This window comes from Cygnus atratus, chromosome 1 (assembly GCF_013377495.2).
Source record: "Cygnus atratus isolate AKBS03 ecotype Queensland, Australia chromosome 1, CAtr_DNAZoo_HiC_assembly, whole genome shotgun sequence".
Classification (NCBI taxonomy): domain Eukaryota; kingdom Metazoa; phylum Chordata; class Aves; order Anseriformes; family Anatidae; genus Cygnus; species Cygnus atratus.
In genome coordinates, this window is record NC_066362.1 from 153,460,016 (window position 1) to 153,482,339 (window position 22,324).

At 40.8% G+C, this 22,324-nt stretch overlaps 1 protein-coding gene across 11 annotated transcripts in view; it reads right to left on the reverse strand.

Moving 5' to 3' along the window:
* The window catches only part of MBNL2 (muscleblind like splicing regulator 2), a 111,073-nt gene that overhangs the window by 66,572 nt on the left and 22,177 nt on the right, over positions 1 to 22,324 (reverse strand). For all 11 annotated transcript variants that reach the window (XM_035557016.2, XM_035557019.2, XM_050711036.1 and 8 more), the window contains one exon: positions 6,079 to 6,900. In XM_035557016.2, coding sequence (XP_035412909.1) covers positions 6,079 to 6,252 — 174 coding nt within the window. In that variant the 5' untranslated portion in view covers positions 6,253 to 6,900. The remainder of the gene's footprint in view (positions 1 to 6,078; positions 6,901 to 22,324) is intronic.

A 22,324-nucleotide genomic window follows, 5' to 3' on the forward strand; every position in this document is an offset into this window, starting at 1 on the left:
ATAAGAGACCTGGATTCTGAATCCTCCACCTGAATGGTTTTGGGCTGCAATTTCCACTTCCTCAGATCCTAAATCTACCCCATCCAACCGGAATTAGGTCACTATGCAGCAAAGCAGGCAAAATTCATGGGCCCGTAAGGAACAAGTGATGCTGTTGCCCAGGAGAAATGAGTTTGCCCATTTCAGTCACTCTTCCCCTGTTCCCACCAGCTATAGGCACAGCCCTTGAACTCACCTTGTCTTCAAAGAGTGTCACACCACATAACTGTGTGACAGGCAGAAATTCAGCCAGCTAAAACACTATGAACACTCATTTAAATGTCTTCTGGTACAGACAAAATTAGACAGTCCCCTCTGCCTACGGTGCATACCTAGAATCTGTCCAGATTGCCTCAACTGCAAAGTGAGAGCAGGTATCATCGACCCCACAGTGTGATATGATCCTTATTCCTTGACATTTGTAAAACATTTAGAGATCCCCAAAAGAACCACAGAAATGCAAATGACTAGCTAGTGCATCCTAACTCTAAGATCACTCAGCCTGCTCAGTTTACAAAGGCTTTTTCCCCCCCCTTTTTCTAAATAAAACTGGAGTCCATCTTAAACAGATTCTTTTCAGTTCCAGATATTTCAATAAAGTGGATGTTCCTAAAATTTCTTTTTTTTCCTGGAACCCTTTTAACTTGGTAAACAGGTCTCTCTGTACAGCTTTCAATTACCTTTTATTCTGTAGTGCCAAATGAGACCAGATAGGCATGTTCTTAAAAGGCTTTCATGAAAATGCAAATGAACAGTTCACACTAGTCTGCTGGCTCAATAAATAGAACAGTTCGATGTATTTATACACTAGTAAACAGATTAGAAAAATACAGAAAAATCCATCTTTAGCCATAGAGATGCTTTCATTCTCTTGTCACCACCATGAAATTTGCAATGACAGTATCTTTAAGATACCTCCTCTGTTGTCTATACTAGCTTAGACAATGCATCCTTCTAGTAGCTAACTAGCAGAAAGGATATAAATCTGAGTCAAGAGAAATCAGACCATAATTTAAAAGCTAGACTAGCCTGAGAATGTGAGAATCAACTCTTGCTGAAATGCACATGAACATATTTTATCTGCCAAGCTTCTCCCCTCTCCCCCTCACAGACATCACTATTCATTTTAATATATAAGTTTTTTAAATACAGCAAAGTTCTGCATGTTCTTGGCCCTGAGATTAGATTATATATTAATATTCTTTTGAAAGGATTTTGTTCTTTACCACTAGCAGAACTAGAAAGTCCTGAAAACAGGTTTGCTTACAGTGTTGAACTTGGAAGACTCTGCATGTGATATATGAAGTGTTACACATCCAGGTTCTTCACTTTTAAAGAATTATGCTACTTGAACTGAGAGAGAAGTATGAAAACATAAACAGAGGAGTTCCTGAAATTGAAAATTCCCCTTAAACGGGCCTCTTCACAGACCTAAAAACCACTGCAGCATCCAAATGGGAACTTGTAAGGGGAAGCATACAGCCCCAGAAAGGCTTCAGGAAGGTTTAAGGCAGCAGATGAGGCTCTGGTTCTAGCAGTGCTTCCTCACCAGCTCCCTGCTTTCCATCCACCGGCAATGCTCTGGGCTTCGTCATGTAAGTATGCTTTAATCCGTGTCAGGCACAGGCAAATGGATTAGCTGGGAGCCACTTTCATCCTGACATTAAGTTAGCAGGAGCCACTCGCCTGGTTCAATTTCGGGTGTCGCATCGGCTGGCAGAGCTGTGGAGGGCTCCTGTTGGTGGGAGTCCAGGTGCTGGAGGCAACGCTGTGAGGGGTTAATGGGTGCTTATCTGCCAGCTGCTGTACCAGCACCAACAGGATTACCAGGAATGATCCCCTACACGCTCCTAACCCCCCAAAGTGCCCTCTTTAAGCCTGGGCAGGCTCTGTCTCTCACCAAGCAGAGGAACAAACACCGAGCCCTATCTCAGAGGCCCATGTGGCAGGACCTGGCATTGGCAAGTTTCTGGCCTGAATTTGAACCAGACTCATTAGTTGTTAGCTATTTCTGTCTAGCCTGGAGCATTGTACAGATGAAGGATATTCAGAGCCTAGACAGTCTTCAACAGTGAGCATTTTGGATCCTCAAAACTGTAATCAGTTTGAGGGGCTGTTGTTGCAACTTCTGCTGGGTTTAAAGTCAAGCATTACAAGGACAGGTATTCAGAGCCAAAAATCCCTTTTGAGTTAAAAGCAAACACTCTTCATTAAATTTTGTTGACCTTTTACTTGGAACCAGTAGACCTACAAATATACTCCTTTAATACAGGAAAGCTTTGATTCTGATGCAATCACATTACTCTTGAAGCCAGGGACTAAGGCCACAGCACTATCAGTGACAGAAGTAATCTGTCTGGTCCCCTGTAGCTGCTGCTGCCACACAGCCCTTCTCCCCTCTGTCAGCAGCAACTACAACACCAACAACTTAGTTTTAACCACAATCAATTTCCCAGCCTGGTGTACTGCACAGCCACAAGACAGTGGTGGTAGCACAAAGGAGGATGCGGTGTGGCACTGAGGCGAGTGTCCCCGACTGAGATTATTTCCTTTCTTAACACCAGCTTTTACTACCTTTGACCGACCACGAGGCTAAGGGCAAAGTCAGAGTAAAGGTGCTTCTGGCAGATAAGGACACCACCATTCCTCTTCTGTCCCAGGAACCCGGAAGGAAGAACACGGCAGAAGGGTGCACGTTCCTTCCCCAAACAGGGACCCTTACGGTATGTGGTTAAAGGAGAGCCAGTCTGAGTGCTCTGTCTTGTGTTTGACTGACTTCTTATGGAGCTGCTGTAACTACTAGGCACCACATAAATGTAATACATACCTCAATATTAGACAAAAAAATCTGCTCCTTCTCTAGGTAGGAAGATGTTTATTCAAGGACCCTCAACTTACTAATTTATTTTTACAGCAGGTACACTGAGCCAAGACAGTAAAAGTGCTAAATCTCCAAAGCTCTAAATATTATGTAAATAAACTCTAAATAATTGTCCACATTAAAGTGTGGTTCAGTGTTCAGCAAGGAAAACAGTTCTTGTTTTCTTTTAATTACATTCTGATTTTATCTATAACTCCAGACTGTTTGTTTATTTACATAACTGCTATCCCACCTGTTGAATTCCAAAGCGTTATTCTGAAACTGTATGATTAACACCAGCATTGCAGAAAGCCACACATCAGACAGATTTATGTGACTAATGACACAAGTCTCTCCACCGGCAGCATAAACGAATTGCGCTACCCGGCCCCGTTCTTGCTGTATACGCACCAATTTACAAACACCCTTCGGAATAACGCAGATAATGGCTGCAAGGATGTGAGCTGACAGAGCCCTGCACTTGGAACAATTTCTGAAAGCTTTCCATGTACAGGAGGTCAGGCACCACACGCTGGTGCAGAGCTCTGCCTGATGCTCTGGAGACCTTGTCATCTTGCCCGCAGCAGTCGGTGGAAGGAAACCTGAGCCTCCAACTCCGTGGCTTCAGGCCACAGTTTGGCTTCTTGGTCTGATCTCATCTTTACCTGCAATTTCATCAAATGGACTTGAGAAGCACGGCGCAGGAGGCACCAGTTCCTGCTCCCTCCTGCCAGCTGCTCGGGGGTGATGCCATGGAGCAGGGGGCAGGACAGGGCTGCTCGGCTTCGGCCACCAACACCAGGTTTGAGAGCGCCAAGCCATCAGAGCTGGCGACCTACTGCACGAGAACAAAGCACGCTCGCTTACTTCGACTGCATTTTTTAAATGGCTTTGGACTTCCTCCCGCTGAGCGATGAGGCTGGTTGTCAGTGAGTTACCCACAGAGATCCCTCAGGATCTCTCTTCGCTGCGTTATTAGCTTTGGCTACAACGCAAGTTTCGATTCTTGGGTGGTGATCATCCCGGCATAAAAGCCTCCAGCTCGAATAACTGGCACCTCAGCCACAAACATCCTGTGCTGTCAGGGGAGGCAATGGGGACTGGGAGCGGCACTGGCACTGGGGTGAGTCAGGCAGCACTGGCATGCTTTGCCACCTCCACTTCGGCCAGGAAGATGCAGCAGCAGCTTCTTGCCCTACAAACCAGCCACTTGGCCAACCCTACCACCCCAGGGTGGACTGAGCCCTTCACCCCGTGTCCAGCCCCCTGCCCAGCAGAGAAAGCAACACAGCACAACGGGGCTTCTTGTCGCAGCAAAACCTGATGTGAGCAGGGCAGCTTCATAAAACGGGCTCCCTTTCCCCCCCCCTAATGGGAGGGGACATAGACTCAAAGGTTTTATGTTGGCTGGGTTTTTCTCCAGTTCTGTTTGTCTGCATGGCTACTAGGGTGGTTGTACTTCTAGACTTAGAAATTAAGAATTGCTTTGGCAGTGATTTGCCTCGCTGCCAAGTTCTATATTGTTTAAAAACTCTTTTGGTAGGGGAATCGGAAGTGCCTAAGACTGATTCTCCTCTCACATTAATCCCTTGCTTCCAGGGCTATAGGGATGAACCACAAATTCTTGTACTGTGACTGAGGTTTGATGTCAGAAATGAAGGATTAAGCCACAGTCTGACCAATTCAAAATCTAACAGTTCTATCAACAAACAAACAAAGCCTTAGTTTAAAATTAAATCTCTTTGGCAGCCCATAAAGTATTTCTCGAGTCTCTACAAAGGGTAAAAAATTGCATCTGAAAAAATTCTACTGACTTGCTTATTTTCTGTAAAAGCTACTTATTGCCCATTTGCTGCAGATGCTAGCCTGCCTGCTTAAGAAAAAAAAAATATCCCACTGGCAAGCGACCAATATACTAGAACATCTACAAAGAAGCTGTTACAGTTCATCGTGCAGTAATCCATGGATTAAGGTCATTAATAGCACTCGATGACATACTGTGATGACTCCAAAGGTGCTGTTCTGGCTTGTAGGATATACAGAACGTAAACCCCTCACAAATATTTCCACAAAGTCACCTTCTTCTAAATCTTTAGAAGAAGAGAAAAAATGAGAAAACACAGAAAAAAGGAGATGCCTAGTACAGTGTTTTGCACCGCACACACAAAAAAAGAATGTAAAATGAAACTAAAGTAACGTTTTTAAATAGCACAATTTTCTTCTCATTCACACTGATGTTTGCATAATAGGAGTTCTAGGTGAGTAACTTAAATTTTGAATTACAGAGCCAAATTTGAAAAACAGGTCAAGACATTCTCCCGTGACCAAAAGACAAAGCAATTAGTAAAACTTTTAAAATAAAATCTCAAATGGTTAACTTTCCCTGTGCATTATTTACATGTAAAAAAAAGTATTTTTCCTTCTGTTTACATGACAATACAAACATTTCTTCACAGAAAACACTGTGTACTCCCCAAATCCCATGGGGTTATTAAAAGTCCTTTCTACAGTACAAAGTGTTTTTGCAAAACTTTTTAAATAGTTCTCTAAAGCTTGCTTGATGTCATTAGCAAGTCAGAAGAAGTTGATAGCCTATCAATATAGTTGCTAATTTTTCTCCAAGGGAGAGAAACCCCTCACTTCGTTCTGAACTTATGTGGCTATATGCACTATCAATATATATAATAAGAAATGCTATTCATTTATCTTAGAGTCCACAACACCACGGGTAAACCATCTGTTGTGTCTAAACTGATGGACAGGCTTTTCTTACTTCTGTTGATTTAAATGAAAATGTCCTTTTTTAATATCATTTGTCTCATTAGCACACTGATAATGGCCCAGTACTCTGCCACCATGTATCTTTGTTTGCAGTGAAACAATGGCAATTCATAAAATGTACTTGGGTGACTACAGTTGTCATACCAGCTGTAAGCAATCCTGTATCCCCCAGTTATAAGACATTTTTGTAAACAACATATTGACACTGGAAAAGAAAAATCCTTAGAAAGAAATCTTTTCAAAGCTTCAATAAATAAAAGTTAAGACAAATAACATTTGTATTAATACACATCTTACCAAGAACAAATTACTTTCTGATTAGCTGTAACTCAATTTCATTTTTTGCTTTCAACACAATATATTAGTATTTTCACTACACATGCAATTTTCTTCCTTACCTTTAAGGAATCAAAGCAGGCAATAACTCTTCCATTTTCAACCTGGCAACTTTTAGGGGGATGTGCAAATTTGCATTCTTCATCAGAGCGTGAACAAGTTCCCCTCTGAAACTGCCTGCACACTTCTAACGTTAGCCATTTTGTATCTCTTACCGGAGCAACATTCAAAGCCATGATGAAAAGCTGAATTAGAACTTGTAAACTGCTGTCACGTGAATTATGCCAAAGAAATTTCCAAAACTACTGATGAAAGGAGGGGGAGGAAAAAAAAAACACCAAAAAAAAATTCCGATTGAAAAGAAAGGTAAAAAAAATAAAGTGGGGGACGATTAATGATGTCCGACTCACACAACACAGAATAAACAGAGAAAGTTTATCAGCAAGCAGTCACTCATCAATCATTAAGTCCCACTTGTAGACTTTTGGCTGCAAATGACCATGCTCAGTAGCATTTCTGTCCGTAAAACGTGTGGGTCTGCTGATTGTATCACTGATGCACCAGTTTCAAGCACAGGTCCTTCAATGCAATGGCACTCCTTGATGGAATACTAGCTTGCTGCAGGTCGCTTGCTGGTATTGATTACACAAGAAAAGCAATGCAGTCATTTGTTCGTGTCCCACTAATAATAATTCTTCTTCCTGTTTTTACGGTGAGTTCAGTTTCCCATCAATTAATTGGCAAATCAAGACAGTTGAGGTATCTTCTGCCACGGGTAAGGTCAAGGCAACGTCTAGCTGGCAAAGACAGTATTTTGAAAACACAGGCGTAGCAGTCCTCTCTCATAAAAGTGACTTCACAAAGGCACTTTTTAAATCACTGACCTGACAAAACAAATACAGTATCAGTTCACATTCAGCTCATTCACATCAACATTATGAGATCTATCATCACTTCTTATCAGGTATTATAAATATACTGCCAATACTCGCTTCTATTTCTTTTTCCAGAGAAAATCAGCATCCTTCATGAAGTAGTGCATGACAAGGGAATAGCCAGTTGAAACACGTACTGCAGTAATATTCTAGGCAGCAATCCAAAAGTTGGGAATGATTTAAATAGATGAATGTGGCAGACACAATAATTAGGCATGCTGGTTGTGAAACAATTCAATCTAATGTGCTTAGTCTCCAAAACAATATACAAGAACCAGTTTCCATTAATTTATCATTTGGCCCTTCAGATTGTATTATTATATTAGAAACCGCTACTTTTATTTGTTCTTCCTTAGAAATAAAGATGGTAATATTCTGTTCAGATTTCTCATGTCTCTCCCTCTGTTTCTCTACAACAAAGAAATCCCAAAGAACTGTCATCCCAAAATTACGGGAAAAAAAAAAAAACAAACATCTCCAGAAAATAGCATGAGTTTCCCTGTTATGCTAAAGGTTGTTTCAGAAAGGCTTCATGAAAGGGCTCACTACTCTAAGTCATCATCCTCTAATGAGTTATTTCTAGTATGAAGCAGCCTTTATCTGAAATTTTCTTTGATTAAATTGGCTTTCATTTACCTTTACAAATACATGGTTCAGCATCAAAATAAAAGGCTTTTAAATATGGAACTTAAGGTATTTTATGACTATAAAATACCTAGGATATTTTACAGCTAAACAGATTTGAAAATCAAAGGGTTAGATGTTATAAACAATTTTTAATAAATGACTATATTATACGCAGATGGTGAAACCATGGCCATGATGTTTCCTCCTGTTCAGCTTCAAAGGAACAAACAAACTTCCCTTTGCAGATACCAGCCAGAAACAGTTGATAGATTATTTTTATGCAAGAAGAATAAAGAAAGAGGGAAGACTGGAATAAGTGATGTTTTAAAATGCAGCAATAAAAATAGCTCTAAAAACACTGACAGCTTTCCCATGCCAGAATAATTACCATCCTGTGCTTGGATTCATCCTATTTAATTGGAGTTGGGATTGCTAGTAATGTGAGTAAGAATTACTCACACACGGTTTCAGGAACAGACCCCAGTTCTGACTTCCAAGTCTTCATATCAAAAGGCTCTTCTATTGCTTAGTAATGCTACCAAAAAGGATTTCACTATGTGACTGATACCTGCAACAGAATTTGCTACTACTGTCATTAATACAGGTAAAGCAATGCTAATTGCCTGAAAATTCAGTTTCAAATCAAACATGTAATAAGACATGTCTGGATGATACTTAGGTAGCCTTAGAATTAGTACATTTTAAATTAGTACGTTTAGAGTTAGTATATTTTCAAAGTTACACAACTGTAGCACTGTATAGAATATGAATTAAACATTCATTTAATCAAATATTCTATTGATGTTGTCCCACAGCATCGATGAAGAGTGAGGTTAAGCTGAAAATGTACAAAATGGTGAGAAAATACTCCTAAATGATTAAAAGGAAAGAGAGGAGGAAAGAAAAGGAGAGCCTTTCCAAAAAAGCCTGTTGAGCTGATGGCTTGCTGGGCCGATGATGTAGCTGGCTAAATGCAAAAGAGAAAATACTCTTTCTAGAGCCACCCATTCAAATTCAGAAATGCCAGTAATGGTTTTCAGTAACACACGTAGGAGACAGACTGAAATTTTAGGAAAAGGGTAAATGTTAAACTGCACACTGCTCACAATCACAAGTAGTAATACTCTGCTGCACTGCATACTACTAAAAATGACAAAGTCATTTCTCACGTAGTAGGTGTGAAGACTGAAGAAAAACAGACATTACGCATGGTAGCAATGCAAACAGCCTACATTATATAAATGGCCATAGCCATGGTTTTAAAAAAAATGTGCACAACAGAATCCCATGCAAGATTCATGAGACTGCAGCAAGAACTAACACCACAAAGAGTATGGGGTGGGGGAGTAGAGAGGAGAAGAGGAGTGAAGCACAACCTCATCATACTTCCTATCTTCTTAATATATCAACATCCTAATGGAGAATTTCTAAAGAAAGGGGAGCATGAAGTTTTTCTCATAAATTCATATCTTGTCAAAAATAACGATATTATCTGACTTCTAAAGAAGCACTGAGGATGAACAAAGAAGTGCTGCTTGGAAAGCTGGAGTTTGAGAGGGAAGTAATACAAGGAGAAGGGAGAGAATATACAAACTGAAAAAAAAACACTGTAGGAGGAACCAAGGAATGTAGGAGTTCCACACGTGAGGCAAGAGCTCAAGAGGAGGAAAACATGGGAATAGAATGAAAATAAAATGGTTGGTTATGGAAAAGGGATAGAGAGGGAGGGAAGGGAAGAAAGGGAGGGGCTTTATGGGAAGTGACCAAAAAATGAGATGGGTGTGAATGAAAGATTGAGGGAGAAAAGGGGAGAAGGAATTTTAGAAGGAAGGCAGAAGAGAATATGGTTATGGGGGAAAATCCAGTGGTTTTGGTAAACAGATTGAAGTAAATGAGGGAAAGAAACAGAGGATTTATGAAAAAAATTGCAATAAAATAATAATAGTAAAAAAGCGCCCATAAAATACCTCTCAGGCCACAAGCCATTACTAACATCACAGCCCACTCTGACCATGTGTGTTGCAGTGCCCACCCATATGGAGAACACTGGGGCCTTCAGCAAGTGTGAACTCTGCTGTTCTTTCCACCCCTTCTAACGTTGATTTGCATCCCAAAATACCAGCAAAGTCAGCTGTCCCGCTAAAGCAATGGGACGTCACCAGACTACAGACTCAGCAGTAACTGGGTCCCTTACCCAGGCAGAAAGGTTTGCTTTTTTGGTTTGCTCAGGGGTTTCAACTAGTTTTTGTTTGTTTGTTAATAAATAATTAAATAATAATAAATTATTAAATAGTTATTTAAGTAATTAAATAAATTCATGGACATTTATTTGGAAAAGCTTTAGATACCTCCTTGCAGATGCCTTTTGCAGAAAGCTATCAAGGCGTAGAAGAGTAGGAGGCTTCTGCCAATCTCATGTTCTGAGATAGCAGGAAAGAGTCTTTTAGACTTCTGTTTCAAACCTCAAAATCCTTTCTGCTTTTCCAAGTAGGCAAAGAAGGCTTCCCAGTAAAATAATAAAATAATACTAATAAAATCCCTTTAAGTATCAGCATGACAAAGCACTCAGGAGCTAGGAGCCCCCAAAGAAGGTTTTAATTCTGAGCTTGCACAACAAGCAGCCAGCAGCTTTTGGAGTTTCAAGCGAGCACAAAACTCTGCCCTGTTATAAACCAGTGGATCGCTCAGCTGGAAAATAGGAGCTCTTGCTCGACACAAAATATGGGCTGCTCTGGTTTTACTTATCTGACAGATTATGTAGTGATGGATTATGTAGCATCCGTGTAATGGAGAAGCTGAGGCTTCCTGGACATGATATTTTCATGCTTCAGATGATACCGTGTAGCAACGAGCTAAGACTTCATCTTCAAAGAGTTACCTCTGCAGGTACTTGTCAGTTGTAGGCAGCTGAGAACAGGCTGTCTCATAAAATTAGATGTTAACCATAACCATCATTAACTTCACGCTCCACGATGCAAGTTCGCAAACTAGCAACAACGTCTAAGCCGCATATTGCTCTCAGATTCCCAAGACGTTCAGTCAGTCCCAGCTATTTGTCCAGGACACAAAATAATCTATAAGAAATAACACCCTCAGCTTAGCCTCCGCCTTCAGTCTGGACTTACTAGTTTCAAGCCAGCTATTTTACCTGGGACAGGCAATATTGGACAAAGTACAACCATACCTTGATGTCCCAGGACATTCCATTAAATCCAAACACAAGCCAAGAGGTCTCTGCTACATGAAGCCACTGGCACTGCTGGCCAGCAGCACCTTGCTACTATGGTCAACTGCTCCTGCCAACATCAAAGTGCTGTTCTACCAGAAAAGCTTCAAATTCCATTTGAAGAGAGAAAAAAAAAATGAAATCTGGATGCACACGCACACCCATTCTTTCCCCCTCAAAAAGCGTATGAGTCAAAAAGACTCAAAACCTATGGAAAGATTCCATGTGTAAATCTAATATGTAAGGCAGTCTTCTATATAAAGCAGAACCAGATCGACTTGAATATCTTATATATTCATAATGGAAATACAGATATTCAAAGCCTGGCAGCTACTGAACATGACCTCTCACCCTTAAAACCGGGAAAAGGCATCCAAACCCCATGAAGCCATACCTCATACTTGCAGCTGCACCGTGGACTCCATTTTCAAAGCACTCAGGACACTGCCACACATCCAGGGGACACTGGCAGGCACTTCAGTCCAAAAGATGGTGGGACTGCACTTGAGCTTTTCACCTACTCCTCACTGTTACATTCTTTTAAATGTCATTTTTTCCATTATTTGTGCTTTAAATAGCATTCAAGGCCTCCAAACCGAGTAGGAGCTGCATATCAAGTAACCACCACAAACCCACGATCACACTCCAGCATCATTTAAATGCCACCTACCTGCTGTTTCCTTGACCCACCCCGAACTGCCTTCTCTTGTTCTCCCTCAGGCTCTCTACCAAGAGGCTCAAGAAAGCAAGGCAGTGCTAAAACTGGACATAAAACTCCACGCAACAGTGTGCTGGTCTGGTATATTCTCTCAATGAGTTCAAGTTTGTTAACAGCCTTTCAAAAGTTGACTTTGTTCCAGCAGATTTTCTGATAAGTCACCAACTGTCCATTCATACCACTTCACATTACGTGCTGGATCAGCTACGATCTGCCTCCCTAGACAAAGAACAGAGCTGAAAGAGCAGCAAAAAGCAGCCACAAGCCTTGCATCACCCATGCTGACTAACTCCATAGAAAGATGCCCATGCCTCATACCTGCTGGATAACTGGGACAGGGCCGGTGTTGATGGGCCTGGCACCATGGACTGCATCCCTGCTCCCTTCCCCACACTCCACCTGCCCTATCTGCTGCAGCAGGTCTGGCTCTTAGTTGCAAGGTCCTGTATTTATTTATAAAGCCCTATCAGACAGAATGGGCTCCCCATCCCTGGAAAGCAAGGCCGATCGAGTCATCCCACTGGTTTAAGCCTCACTGTGCAAAATCCCCCGTTAACCAACAGAGGATCTTATTTCAAAAGATGCTACCGTGAATGGAAGATAGTTATCCTACAGACGAGCAATATGTCAGTCGGCATGCTTGTTAATCACATTTCAATAAATCACATTCTGAAAGACAGAACATGCAAGAAATTTTTGTTTCGTAAATAAACTTTTCTCACTCCATCAGCCCACCAGATCAGGAAAGAGGACTAGAAAGTGATACTCAACACAGAGGTATCATTCATCAGTGAGTACAATGCCAGTTTTGTGTCCTTCTTGCAAACCAATTTCTAATGCCTCATTCATATTTTTGATACGTAACCTAATATTAGAGTATCTAGTAAGACAGGACAATGTATCATAGAGTAATGTCTTAGCATACGTCAGTAAAATTAAAGTATTAGAAACAGAAGCAGGCTACTGGCTCTTTTCTGAACTGTTGTGAAGTCACAGAAATAATATTTGCTACATTCAAGAAACAAGAGAAAAAAAAAAAACTTTCATGACACATCATCTGTTCTTTGATGGAAAACATGAATGGAAAACCTTTCTGCCACCATAGCATTTTAAGAAAAAAAATCAATTATAGCAGAAAGTGATTAAGACATTTTCTTCAACAAATTTCATATGTTATTTTGAACATTTCTTTAATCATTTACAGTGTTCCCCCACACACTTTTTTTTTTTTTTTTTAAAGATATTGAGCAGCTTCCATTTTTCATTGAACAAGCCATTATTGCTCAAACGAGGAATAAAACACAACTGTCCTATCAGGGAGGTAGCCCAGTACCTTGAGCAGGTAGGTGGCTGGGAGCCAAAACCACTAAAACTCTAATGCCAGTTCCTGTATTAATTTGACCTGAACTTTACTGAAATCAAATGTGCCCTGACTTACAAAAGACCCATTATTTATGTTATTTGCTTGACTTGGAGATAACTGTTGCAACACCTCTCCTTGTTTGTTATACAACCAGAGATGAACACTCACCAACTGTGATTCAAATGGTAAACCTGCCAAGAGTCGATCCTCACTCTTTTACTTCAGCTGACAGAAGTCCAGGGACAGGTTAGAAAATGTCAGTCTGGTTTATTTGAACTGAGCACGACCTCTAAATATCAGTTTTGCTAAATGAGCCACAATCTCCTCGCCAAGATCACTAATGTGCCGTGTTGATCCTTCTGCCGCGCTGCGGTTCAGGTTTTCAGTGTGCTTCACGCTATTTACAGTATAGCGCTGAGCTTCTTATAAAAACCTGTCGGTGTGCTTTGAAGCTGGCTTTACAATATAACAACACTAATGTCCTTTGTCCTCTGGGAAACAGGTGAGGAAAGTGTGCTGCCAGCTGTGAAACAACAGCCACAGCTCAGGACCTTTTCAGCGGTCCCCTGCACTACTTTGGTAATGGACCATGAAATATTTCTGCTGAAGTTCAAGCCCGTAGGTGACTGGAACCCACGAGAGTATTTTCTAACATCAAAGTGCTTAGAAGTCATGCTGATAAAACTAAAGCTCATTATGCTTCAGTTACAACGCAATTGCAGAAAACAGTTTTCCCTTCTTCCAGCAAACATTTTTTGTTTTTTACAGTTACTTTCATCCTGCTCCACTGAACCTTCACCTCCCTTCTTGGTCTGCATCTTCTCTCACAGTCCGTAACTTAAACACTTCTTGTCTTCAAGTGCAATGAAAAGTTTTCATCCTCTAGCTGTATGAATTTCATACATAAAATCCTGCTCCCACCTTGACAAGAGGGTTAAAGCAATTTCTGTTTCTGTGCTTCTGTGAGCAGAATTAATCATCCCTGGCAGCAATGACGTTATCACTTGGCCTCTTGTGAACACCAGTGTTTTGCTTTTGGCAGAGTGCACCATGTAACAGCTATTAATCAAACCTGATTCCCCAGGGAAGGGTACCCCAGTACATTAGGAGGTCCTGCACACACGGCCACAGACATGCATTACAGTTTTTCAGGACTGTAAAAATATTTATAGAAGAGTGTTTGCATATACTCTGAATTTTTTTTATAGTCCTGGACTGGCATGGAGGGAATCCATGATCAAGTGACTGTTCTCACCTGCCAAAGGATCAACAACATGCTGTTACAAAGGAGCACAACTTAAAAGAGCTCAGGCTTCTGTGAGTTTTCTATTTTCTGTACTCCAGTTTCACACTAAGTCCAGAAGACAGAACTTAGGAAGGTATTTATTTATGTGACAAACAGTATCCCTTTCCAGTGAAAGACAGGGACAGTTCTGAATGAACCAATAACTCCATGTAAATTTAGAACCTGCAAGCTGAAAATACATATAAGACTGCCAATAGCATTATTAATAATGTATTCCAACAAATTACCCAGCTCTGGAAAGCTGTACGGCACATCCAAACAAAGCTCTGGAGGAGAATGTAGCAAGAGCACTACCTAATGCTATTAACTACGACTGCCTCTTAAGCAGTAAATCCACTGTGATGTACAGATTCCTGCACAACTTCCAGGAAGCACCACTGTCCTGAGATACCTTCATCTCTGGGCCATTTTCTCCATTTCCATTTTAACTGAGAACAGGACACTAAAGTACATGAGGATGACTTTTACAGGTCAGTTGAAATATCCATCTAGCGCAATATCTTGTCTCCTACCATGACCAAATACCAGACTTCTACTGAAGATCATGAAAACAGGGCAGGCAAGAGTGTGGTAATTGCCAGGAATATACTCCCACCTCCAGCATCCTAAGACCGATGCCTTTGTAATTTCATAGGTCGTTTGATTTCTCTTCCATGGATTTGCCCACTCGCTTTTTGAATGCTGCTCTGTTAGCAGTGTCTTTCATCACGTGCATGAAAAGTGGGAGGGAATCTGACTGGTTTGCAATTGTTGACAGAAGATTGGCATCTCTGGAGAGGAGAGTGGATATGGAAGGAAACACATCATCATGTTTGAAAGCAGCAAATGTAGCTGAGGAGTAAGGTGGCTAACAAAAAAAAAAACACAACCAACCAACCAACCCCCCCACCACCACCACCACAAAACCCTTTACTGTGTTATTACTGTCTTTTTACTACCCCTGAATGTGTTAAACCAGAAGAGAAGACGTCCATTTTCCTTCCACCCAAAGTGGAGCTTTGAGAGAAGTGCTTTTAAAACCCATCAGCACAGGAAGAAACACCAAGATCCCTTCCCTCTGCATCCCAAGCTCCATAACCTAAAAATAGGCCTAAAAGCAATGCTATGTTAACAATCCAACAGGGAATTGGGGAGAATAAGGAAAACCCAAGAGCATGCCCAAAAGATCCAAAGTTTGGCTCGCTGATTGTGCCCTGCCCTACCCTCAACATTTCACAACAATCTCAAACACGTTTTGAAGGCAACTCATCACAACAGGGAAGTACTTACAGCAGGAAAGCTAAATATCATCTAGAGTGTCTTTGCTTCTCAAAGGGTTGCCCAGGCAATCCTTTGTCAGCGCCCATTTTAACACAAGTATTCAATTCCCCTTTCTCTCTTCGTTAGTGGCATGCATGTAACAAACAAAGCCAATTTTATTTACTTCCAAAAAATAAAAATAAAAAAATCACAAGGCTGAACGGATGCAAGATTTTTACTTCTTACAAATTTCATGGGACAAACTGCATAGATGGATTAAAATGTGTATGTCAAAATACTTGACATCTTATGGCAGTTAGAAACATGGAACAGTGACCTAACCTTGATGTCTATGGAGTATCAGACTGTTATCAAGTACCTTCAAAGGCAATTCTATTATATCTCCTTAAAACAATGAATGTTATGACAACATCCAGACAGTGAAGGTTTTGAATAATCTAAGCTGAAACCTTTCACTTAAAAGCCATTTTTCAAAGACCCCTCCTGGTCAAAGAGAAAAGATTTTTTTCACATGGGCCCAAAGTATGGAGGGGAAAAAAAGTACTAAATAAGTTCATTAGTCTCTTCTGAACGTAGCCTGCTTTTTTTTTTTTTTTTTTTTTAAGCACAAAGATGATCTTTGGTCCTCCAAGATGAATAAAGGAAATATCTAATCATGATCAATGTGAAAATGACAGTAAAAGACCTTTTCTTTTCAGAATTCGTGTCATTTATTTGTCCACGTTAAAAAATAATCAGAGGCTACCTGTGTTGTATTTGACAATACATAATAGAAATTTATATTTAAATAAATTTGCATTTATGAATTACTACTCTGTTGTCAGTGTATCATGAGTTCAAAGAGAGAATGCTCTTCCTCAAAAATTGGTTTTGCAACTGATAGCAAATAAACAAAGAAGAGCTTTTCTCAGAGTACTTGCAAGTTCTGGTGAATTTCTGTTTTCCAGGAAATCCTGAAAATCTCTATTTAATCCTGAACCAAAAGGAAGGAGTTATAACTAGAACAACTGTGCATCAACTGTCTGCAGGTACCACCTCTGACAGTAAACATTTGTCTTTTTTTTTTCTCTGATCTCCAGGATGATGAATTTGGGGGTTGATACACAGTACTGACCTTCATTTTTGCCTGAGTTCTGATTAGGAAGTGCTGACCCAATAGAAATGGGTCATTTTGATCTTGGTCCAAAAATCTCATCACCTGTTGGCATTTGAAGACAGTTACTTTTTAACTCAGCTTCATTTTAGAAAAAAAAAAAAGAAACAAACATAGATATATATATTTACATAAGTAATGGGAGATAAAGTACTTAAAACAACGGACAAGAAGGATACACAGGAGGAAGCTGAGGAAGTTCACTGGCCAGTAACAAAGCCATCAGGTAAATTTGTACTCAGTTTTCTGCCATGTGCATAGTTTAACTGTCTACAACAGGAAAGGGGAACACTGTATGAGAAGATCGGGTTTGAGACTGCCTAAGGAACCTGAAGGTGCTGAAGTCCATGGGACTTGATGAGAGGGTCCTGAGGGAACTGGCAGATTCAGTTGCTATGCCACTATCCATCATACTCGAGAAGCTGTGGCAGTCTGGTGAAATTGGCAGGGATGCCACCCACTAGATGAGGTTGCCCAGGGCCTCATCCAACCTGGTCTTGAACACCTCCAGGGATGGGGCATCCACAACCACTCTGGGCAACCACAACCTCTCTGATCTATGTCAGTGACATGGACAGTGGGATCAAGTGCACCCTCAGCAAGTTTGCCAACAACCACCTGGACAGGCTTGAGAGGTGGTTCAGTGTGAACCTCATGAATTTCAACAAGGCCAAGTGCAAGGTCTTGCACCTGGGTTGGGGCAATCCCAGGCACAGATACAAGCTGGACAGCGAATGGACCGAAAGCAGCCCTGAGAAAGACTCGGGGGTGTTGGTTGATCAGAAACTCAACACAAGCCAGCAACATGCACTTGCAGCCCCAGATATGGTTAGCTTTCTGGGGCGCATCAGAGGTGTGGCCAGCAGGTTTGTGGGAGGTGATTCTCCCCCTCTACTCTGCTCTTGTGAGACCCTACCTGAAGCCCTATGTTCAGTTCTGGAGCCTCCAGCACAAGAAGGACATGGACGTTTCTAGAAGGACATGGATCAGAACGAGTCCAGAGGAGGGCCACGAGGATGATCAAAGGGCTGGAGCACCTCTCCTACAAAGACAGGCTGAAGGAGCTGAGATTGTTCAGCCTGGAGAAGAAAACGCTCTGGGATGACCTTATTATTAGCCTTCCAGTACCTAAAGGAAGCCTACAGAAAAGACATGGAGGGACTCTTTGTCAGGGAGTGTGGTGATGGGACAAGGGAGAGTGGCTTTAAACTGAAAGAGGGTAGATTTAGATTAGATTTCAGAAGAAATTCTTCACTCAGAGGGTGTTGAGGCACTGGCACAGGCTGCCCAGAGAAGCTGTGGATGCCCCATCCCTGGAGGTGCTCAAGGCCAGGCTGGATGGGGCTTTGGGCAACCTGGTCTGGTGGGAGGTGTCCCTGCCCATGGCAGGGGGGTTGGAACTGGGTGGTCTTTAAGGTGCCTTCCAAAACACACCGTTCTATGATAAACAACATCAAGATTTCCAAAAGGAAACAAAGCTTGTTGTAAAAACGACTTTAAATGTATAGTCTTCCTTTTCATTTCTGCTGGCTTCCAAGTTGAAACAGGCATGGATACAGGTGGCAGTACTGACTGGATAGGCAGTGCCAATCCTAGGCTATTTAGTTTCTAAACCCTGCTTCAAAACAGACTGCAAATTTTTATCAATACTGAAATGAAAATCCATCTCTATTTTAACTCAGCTATTTTATATGGAAATAGAGCAATAGGAAAAAGTCCTTCCTACTCTTACTAGGATTTGTTGAAAACTTTCCTGAAGCAAATCTCAGTATCTCAATGTTTCCTTAGACTGAAAGGGGAAAATATCAAGGGAAAAAGTAAAAGTATTTTCAGCAATATTGAAACAATTCCATCTGAACACTTCATTTTCATATGGCTGAACCATTTTATCGTAACTTAAATGTTATCATGGACAAGCACACAGTCACTCAGGAACACATCATAAATTTTGTTTTGATATGTAAGTTGAATAAGAGTTCTTTCATCCTACCAAAACAAGGAGCTGCAGTATGTTTTCAGTGAAAATTTCCACTGAATACATTTCCCAGAAATGTTTTGATGGAGCACTTTTCCAGACCTTTGCCTACTATCTCTGCTTACCTGTAACTGCAGAGATTTCTCTCTCCTGCTGGGAACTGCTAAGCGCAGCCTGGTGTTCCTGAGTATTTCCGAACAATGGATATGCTTGTGATACTAAGTACAAGCAACTGGCTTTTGGCAAGAGCACACTTTCTCCTCAAATTGCAGAAGAAGATTTGGACTGTTTAAAATAAGTCTAAACAGTTTTGGCCTTTTCAAAGGTTTAATTCGTTTGTTGTAATTCAAACTTAGTCACAAACGGCTATTAAACATTTTGTTTTACGCTCTGTTTTGTACTGCCTTGCATAACTTCTGTGTAAAACTGTAATGCAAAAAAAAAATCCTTTAAACTTGTATAACTCTCACCTTGACAGACAGCACTGTTTTTAAAAGGTATCATTTCTTCCTAGCATTTATTTCCCTGAAGAATATTTTCTGTGTGACAAGGTCAACAAATAGCACAAAAAATATTCTGGATTTGGTCAATTAAACAACACCAAAAACACCACTCAGAGATAAAATCCTGTCCATTTATAAACATAAAAAATGGACTGCTGTGATTATGCTTATACATTTCTATCTAAGAAAACAACTTTGCAAAAATGACTTAACAGATTTCTCTCTTGAATGCGCTTTATTTTTATGCTGTTTTCTCAGCTTGTAAATAAGAGATTTTATCTCTTCTAACCTCCAGCCTGTATACACACACAGGCCTGTGACACTTGATAGGAGTTCTTCTCATTTCATACATCATTTCCAGGACATAGCAAGTAGGACATAAAATCAAACCAGACCAGGAAAAAAAAAAAAAAAAAAGAACAACAAGTCAACCAGCTCCCTCTCAGTCAAAATTATGCCCTCAAGTAATCCTGTGCAACTTTGTGTGCTGCAAACTATACATTACCAATATTTGGATTTTACAGAGATAGCTACTCTATTACAACACATAGACTTTAGAAATCCTGAAAAACTATTTGAAATGTCCTTCTCCAGGTTTATCCCTCTGTCCATCATCTGAAATAGCAGTAACCATGGAACCACTTTACAGGAACTGAACAGAATTGCCCGTCCACTACCAAAAAATAAGCACTATTGTACTTTGAAAAGTCAGAAAAGGGAGAGACTAAAGTTATAATGGTATTATAGTATCATGTAGCTGGATTTTTTTTTTTTAGAAACAAAGCTCACTTAATTTATATCTTCAGTTATGGTTTTTTTTTTTTTAATTTATTATAATTTTGTAATGTTAGGTGAAATCCACAATTTAAGGCCTCTCTTTTTTTTTTTGTTTTTTTCTTCTTCTCTGGCTTTATTATAGCCACACACTCACTTGATGAGCAAGGTCTCTATGAAAACTCTGAAGAATCTAAATTTCATAAGTGAAGCACTGAAGTCAATAAGGGCACACAAATACAAACGTTTAGTATTTTTAAATGAGAAGAGCAGAAACTTGTCTGCTGTTTCCGAAGTTCTACTTTCAGGCAATCGTTTTTACCTCCAGATGAAGTACTCTAAAGATGAAAACCATCACATTTACCTTTCCCTCCAGTGACAAGTATGTTAACTTTTTGGTGTCTGAAGGCCAAGAGGGCTGAGATACAGCTACATATCTTTACCAAAGCAGACCATTCCTACTAAGGCAGCTTTAATTTCATTTATCTTTAAGAAAATAACTTATATTGATTCCTCTCACAGGAATCCTCAAGTTCAAGGATCTACTACACTATTCTACTGCAGCATAGCTAACTCTCACCCATTTCACTGGAAGCCTTAAAACATCGAGTGCATTTCATAAAGCCTTATCACCTACAAACATGTTTACAAGAACTGTTTTTAATAAAAAGTACAAATCTGACAGCTGTGGGTAAGAGTTAAAAAAAAACACAAATCCTAAAAAGCTCAGAATTAAGCAAAATGAAAGCAAATGAGTCTGTCATCCTTGTAACCTGATGATTTTTATGGGACCTAACTCTCATGATGATATGAATGTTATGGATGTCAAACAAAATTTAATTAAAAGAGGTAGCTAAAAATGCAAAGTACTTGCAGATGGCATGAAGACTGAAGTCAGCAGAAGTTCTGGGTCAATAAACTCTCTGAAAGGCCCCCAAACTCAGCAAGTTCACATGGTTAAATAGCACACTTTTACTTATCTGCTACAAGTTTTGTAATGAAGGAGTTTACTAACAGTTGTCCTCCTCTGCTGTGCAAAATATCCCTAAACATTGAAAGAGAGTTTGCTGTTAACATTATATACTGTGAAATCATTCCTGGAGCTAACTGTGAGGAGTTATGAAAGTACCTCATGATAATGAGTACACTGGATGACAAAATGACATAAGAATTTAACATAAAACCAGACAAAATAATGCAGTGGAGGGAAAAAAAACACACAACAAAACTAATAAATAACACACATATAACACCAAGTTCAAACAAGACACTGCTACAGAGGAAAGATATTGTGGGCTCCCTCATCTCAGAGGGGTGACAACTGAGATGGGAAAGAGAGGGACAAGAGCAACAGCACCGTCAGCGTTATGAAAAGGCTACTAAATACAATGGCTCAGATGGAAACTTCTCCTCAGAACGTCTCTAACCCCTTGTGACTAAAAGCTGAAGTCACATGCCTGTCAAGGTATGCATTCCTGTCCTCAACTTACCCCTTTGCCTTCTCCGCTTTGGGACTGCAACTCCTTACAAGCAGCCTAGTTCTGCAACTAGGGCTGGCAACAGATCCGTGGGGACACGCTGATCCTCAAGCCCTCCCATGAGAAAGTCAACACTCTCATCTCTTATTTCAAACACAGATTTCAGAGACCGTGGACTCGTGCCACCTATCTTCAGGCACATAAATGCGTCACCGGTGACTGAAAAACACAATATCCTTAGTCGCCCTCGGTGCCAAAGGAGAGGTGGGTACCTCCAAAGAATGATTCGGAGCGTAAAGGCATGGCTTTACCTCCTGGAGGTACCACAAAGCTTCAGACCATCCTTTGCAGAAAAATCCCCACAGAGAATGGCAGCGTGGGCCACATGCTCTGCTCTGCATGGGAAGCATGTAGCAGCTTGGGAAGGCAAAAAACTGGCAGAAGTGGGCATTTGTTCTCAGGCCATGCTCCTTCACCCTTCATCTGTTGGGCCCTGCTCCTCAAGAGACTGGGGAGAGAAGGGAGGACAGACAGACAGTGGAAAAACAACGGGAGAGAGAGAAGGGGGACTGGATCCCTCATGGTCTACTAGAGTGCAACCACTTCCAGCTCCATGGGCAAAGTCCAGGTCTGTGAGATGGATTTAATTCCAGGTATCGCTCTCCACCTTCCCCCCACGAGATGGATGCTGTGGCTTCTTACCACTTCGGACGTTTTATACCGAGGATTAAGCTGCTGGCGTGTCCCCTGCTGGCGTTTCCACTTCAAAGAGCTGCGGCTGTGGATTGCAAAGCCTTTGAAAGTGGCCTCACCGCACAAAGTCCTGAGCATTAAACGAGGTCTTAAAAAAAAAATAAAAGCACAACAAGGTAAAAAGAAAAAAATGCTGGCTTTCTAAACACTTCAGTGTAGCTATTTTCAAAAGCTTTCATGCCTTGCTCGCTGTGGCAAAGAAAATCTCCTTTTTTTTTTTTTTTTGGCATTTCCCTA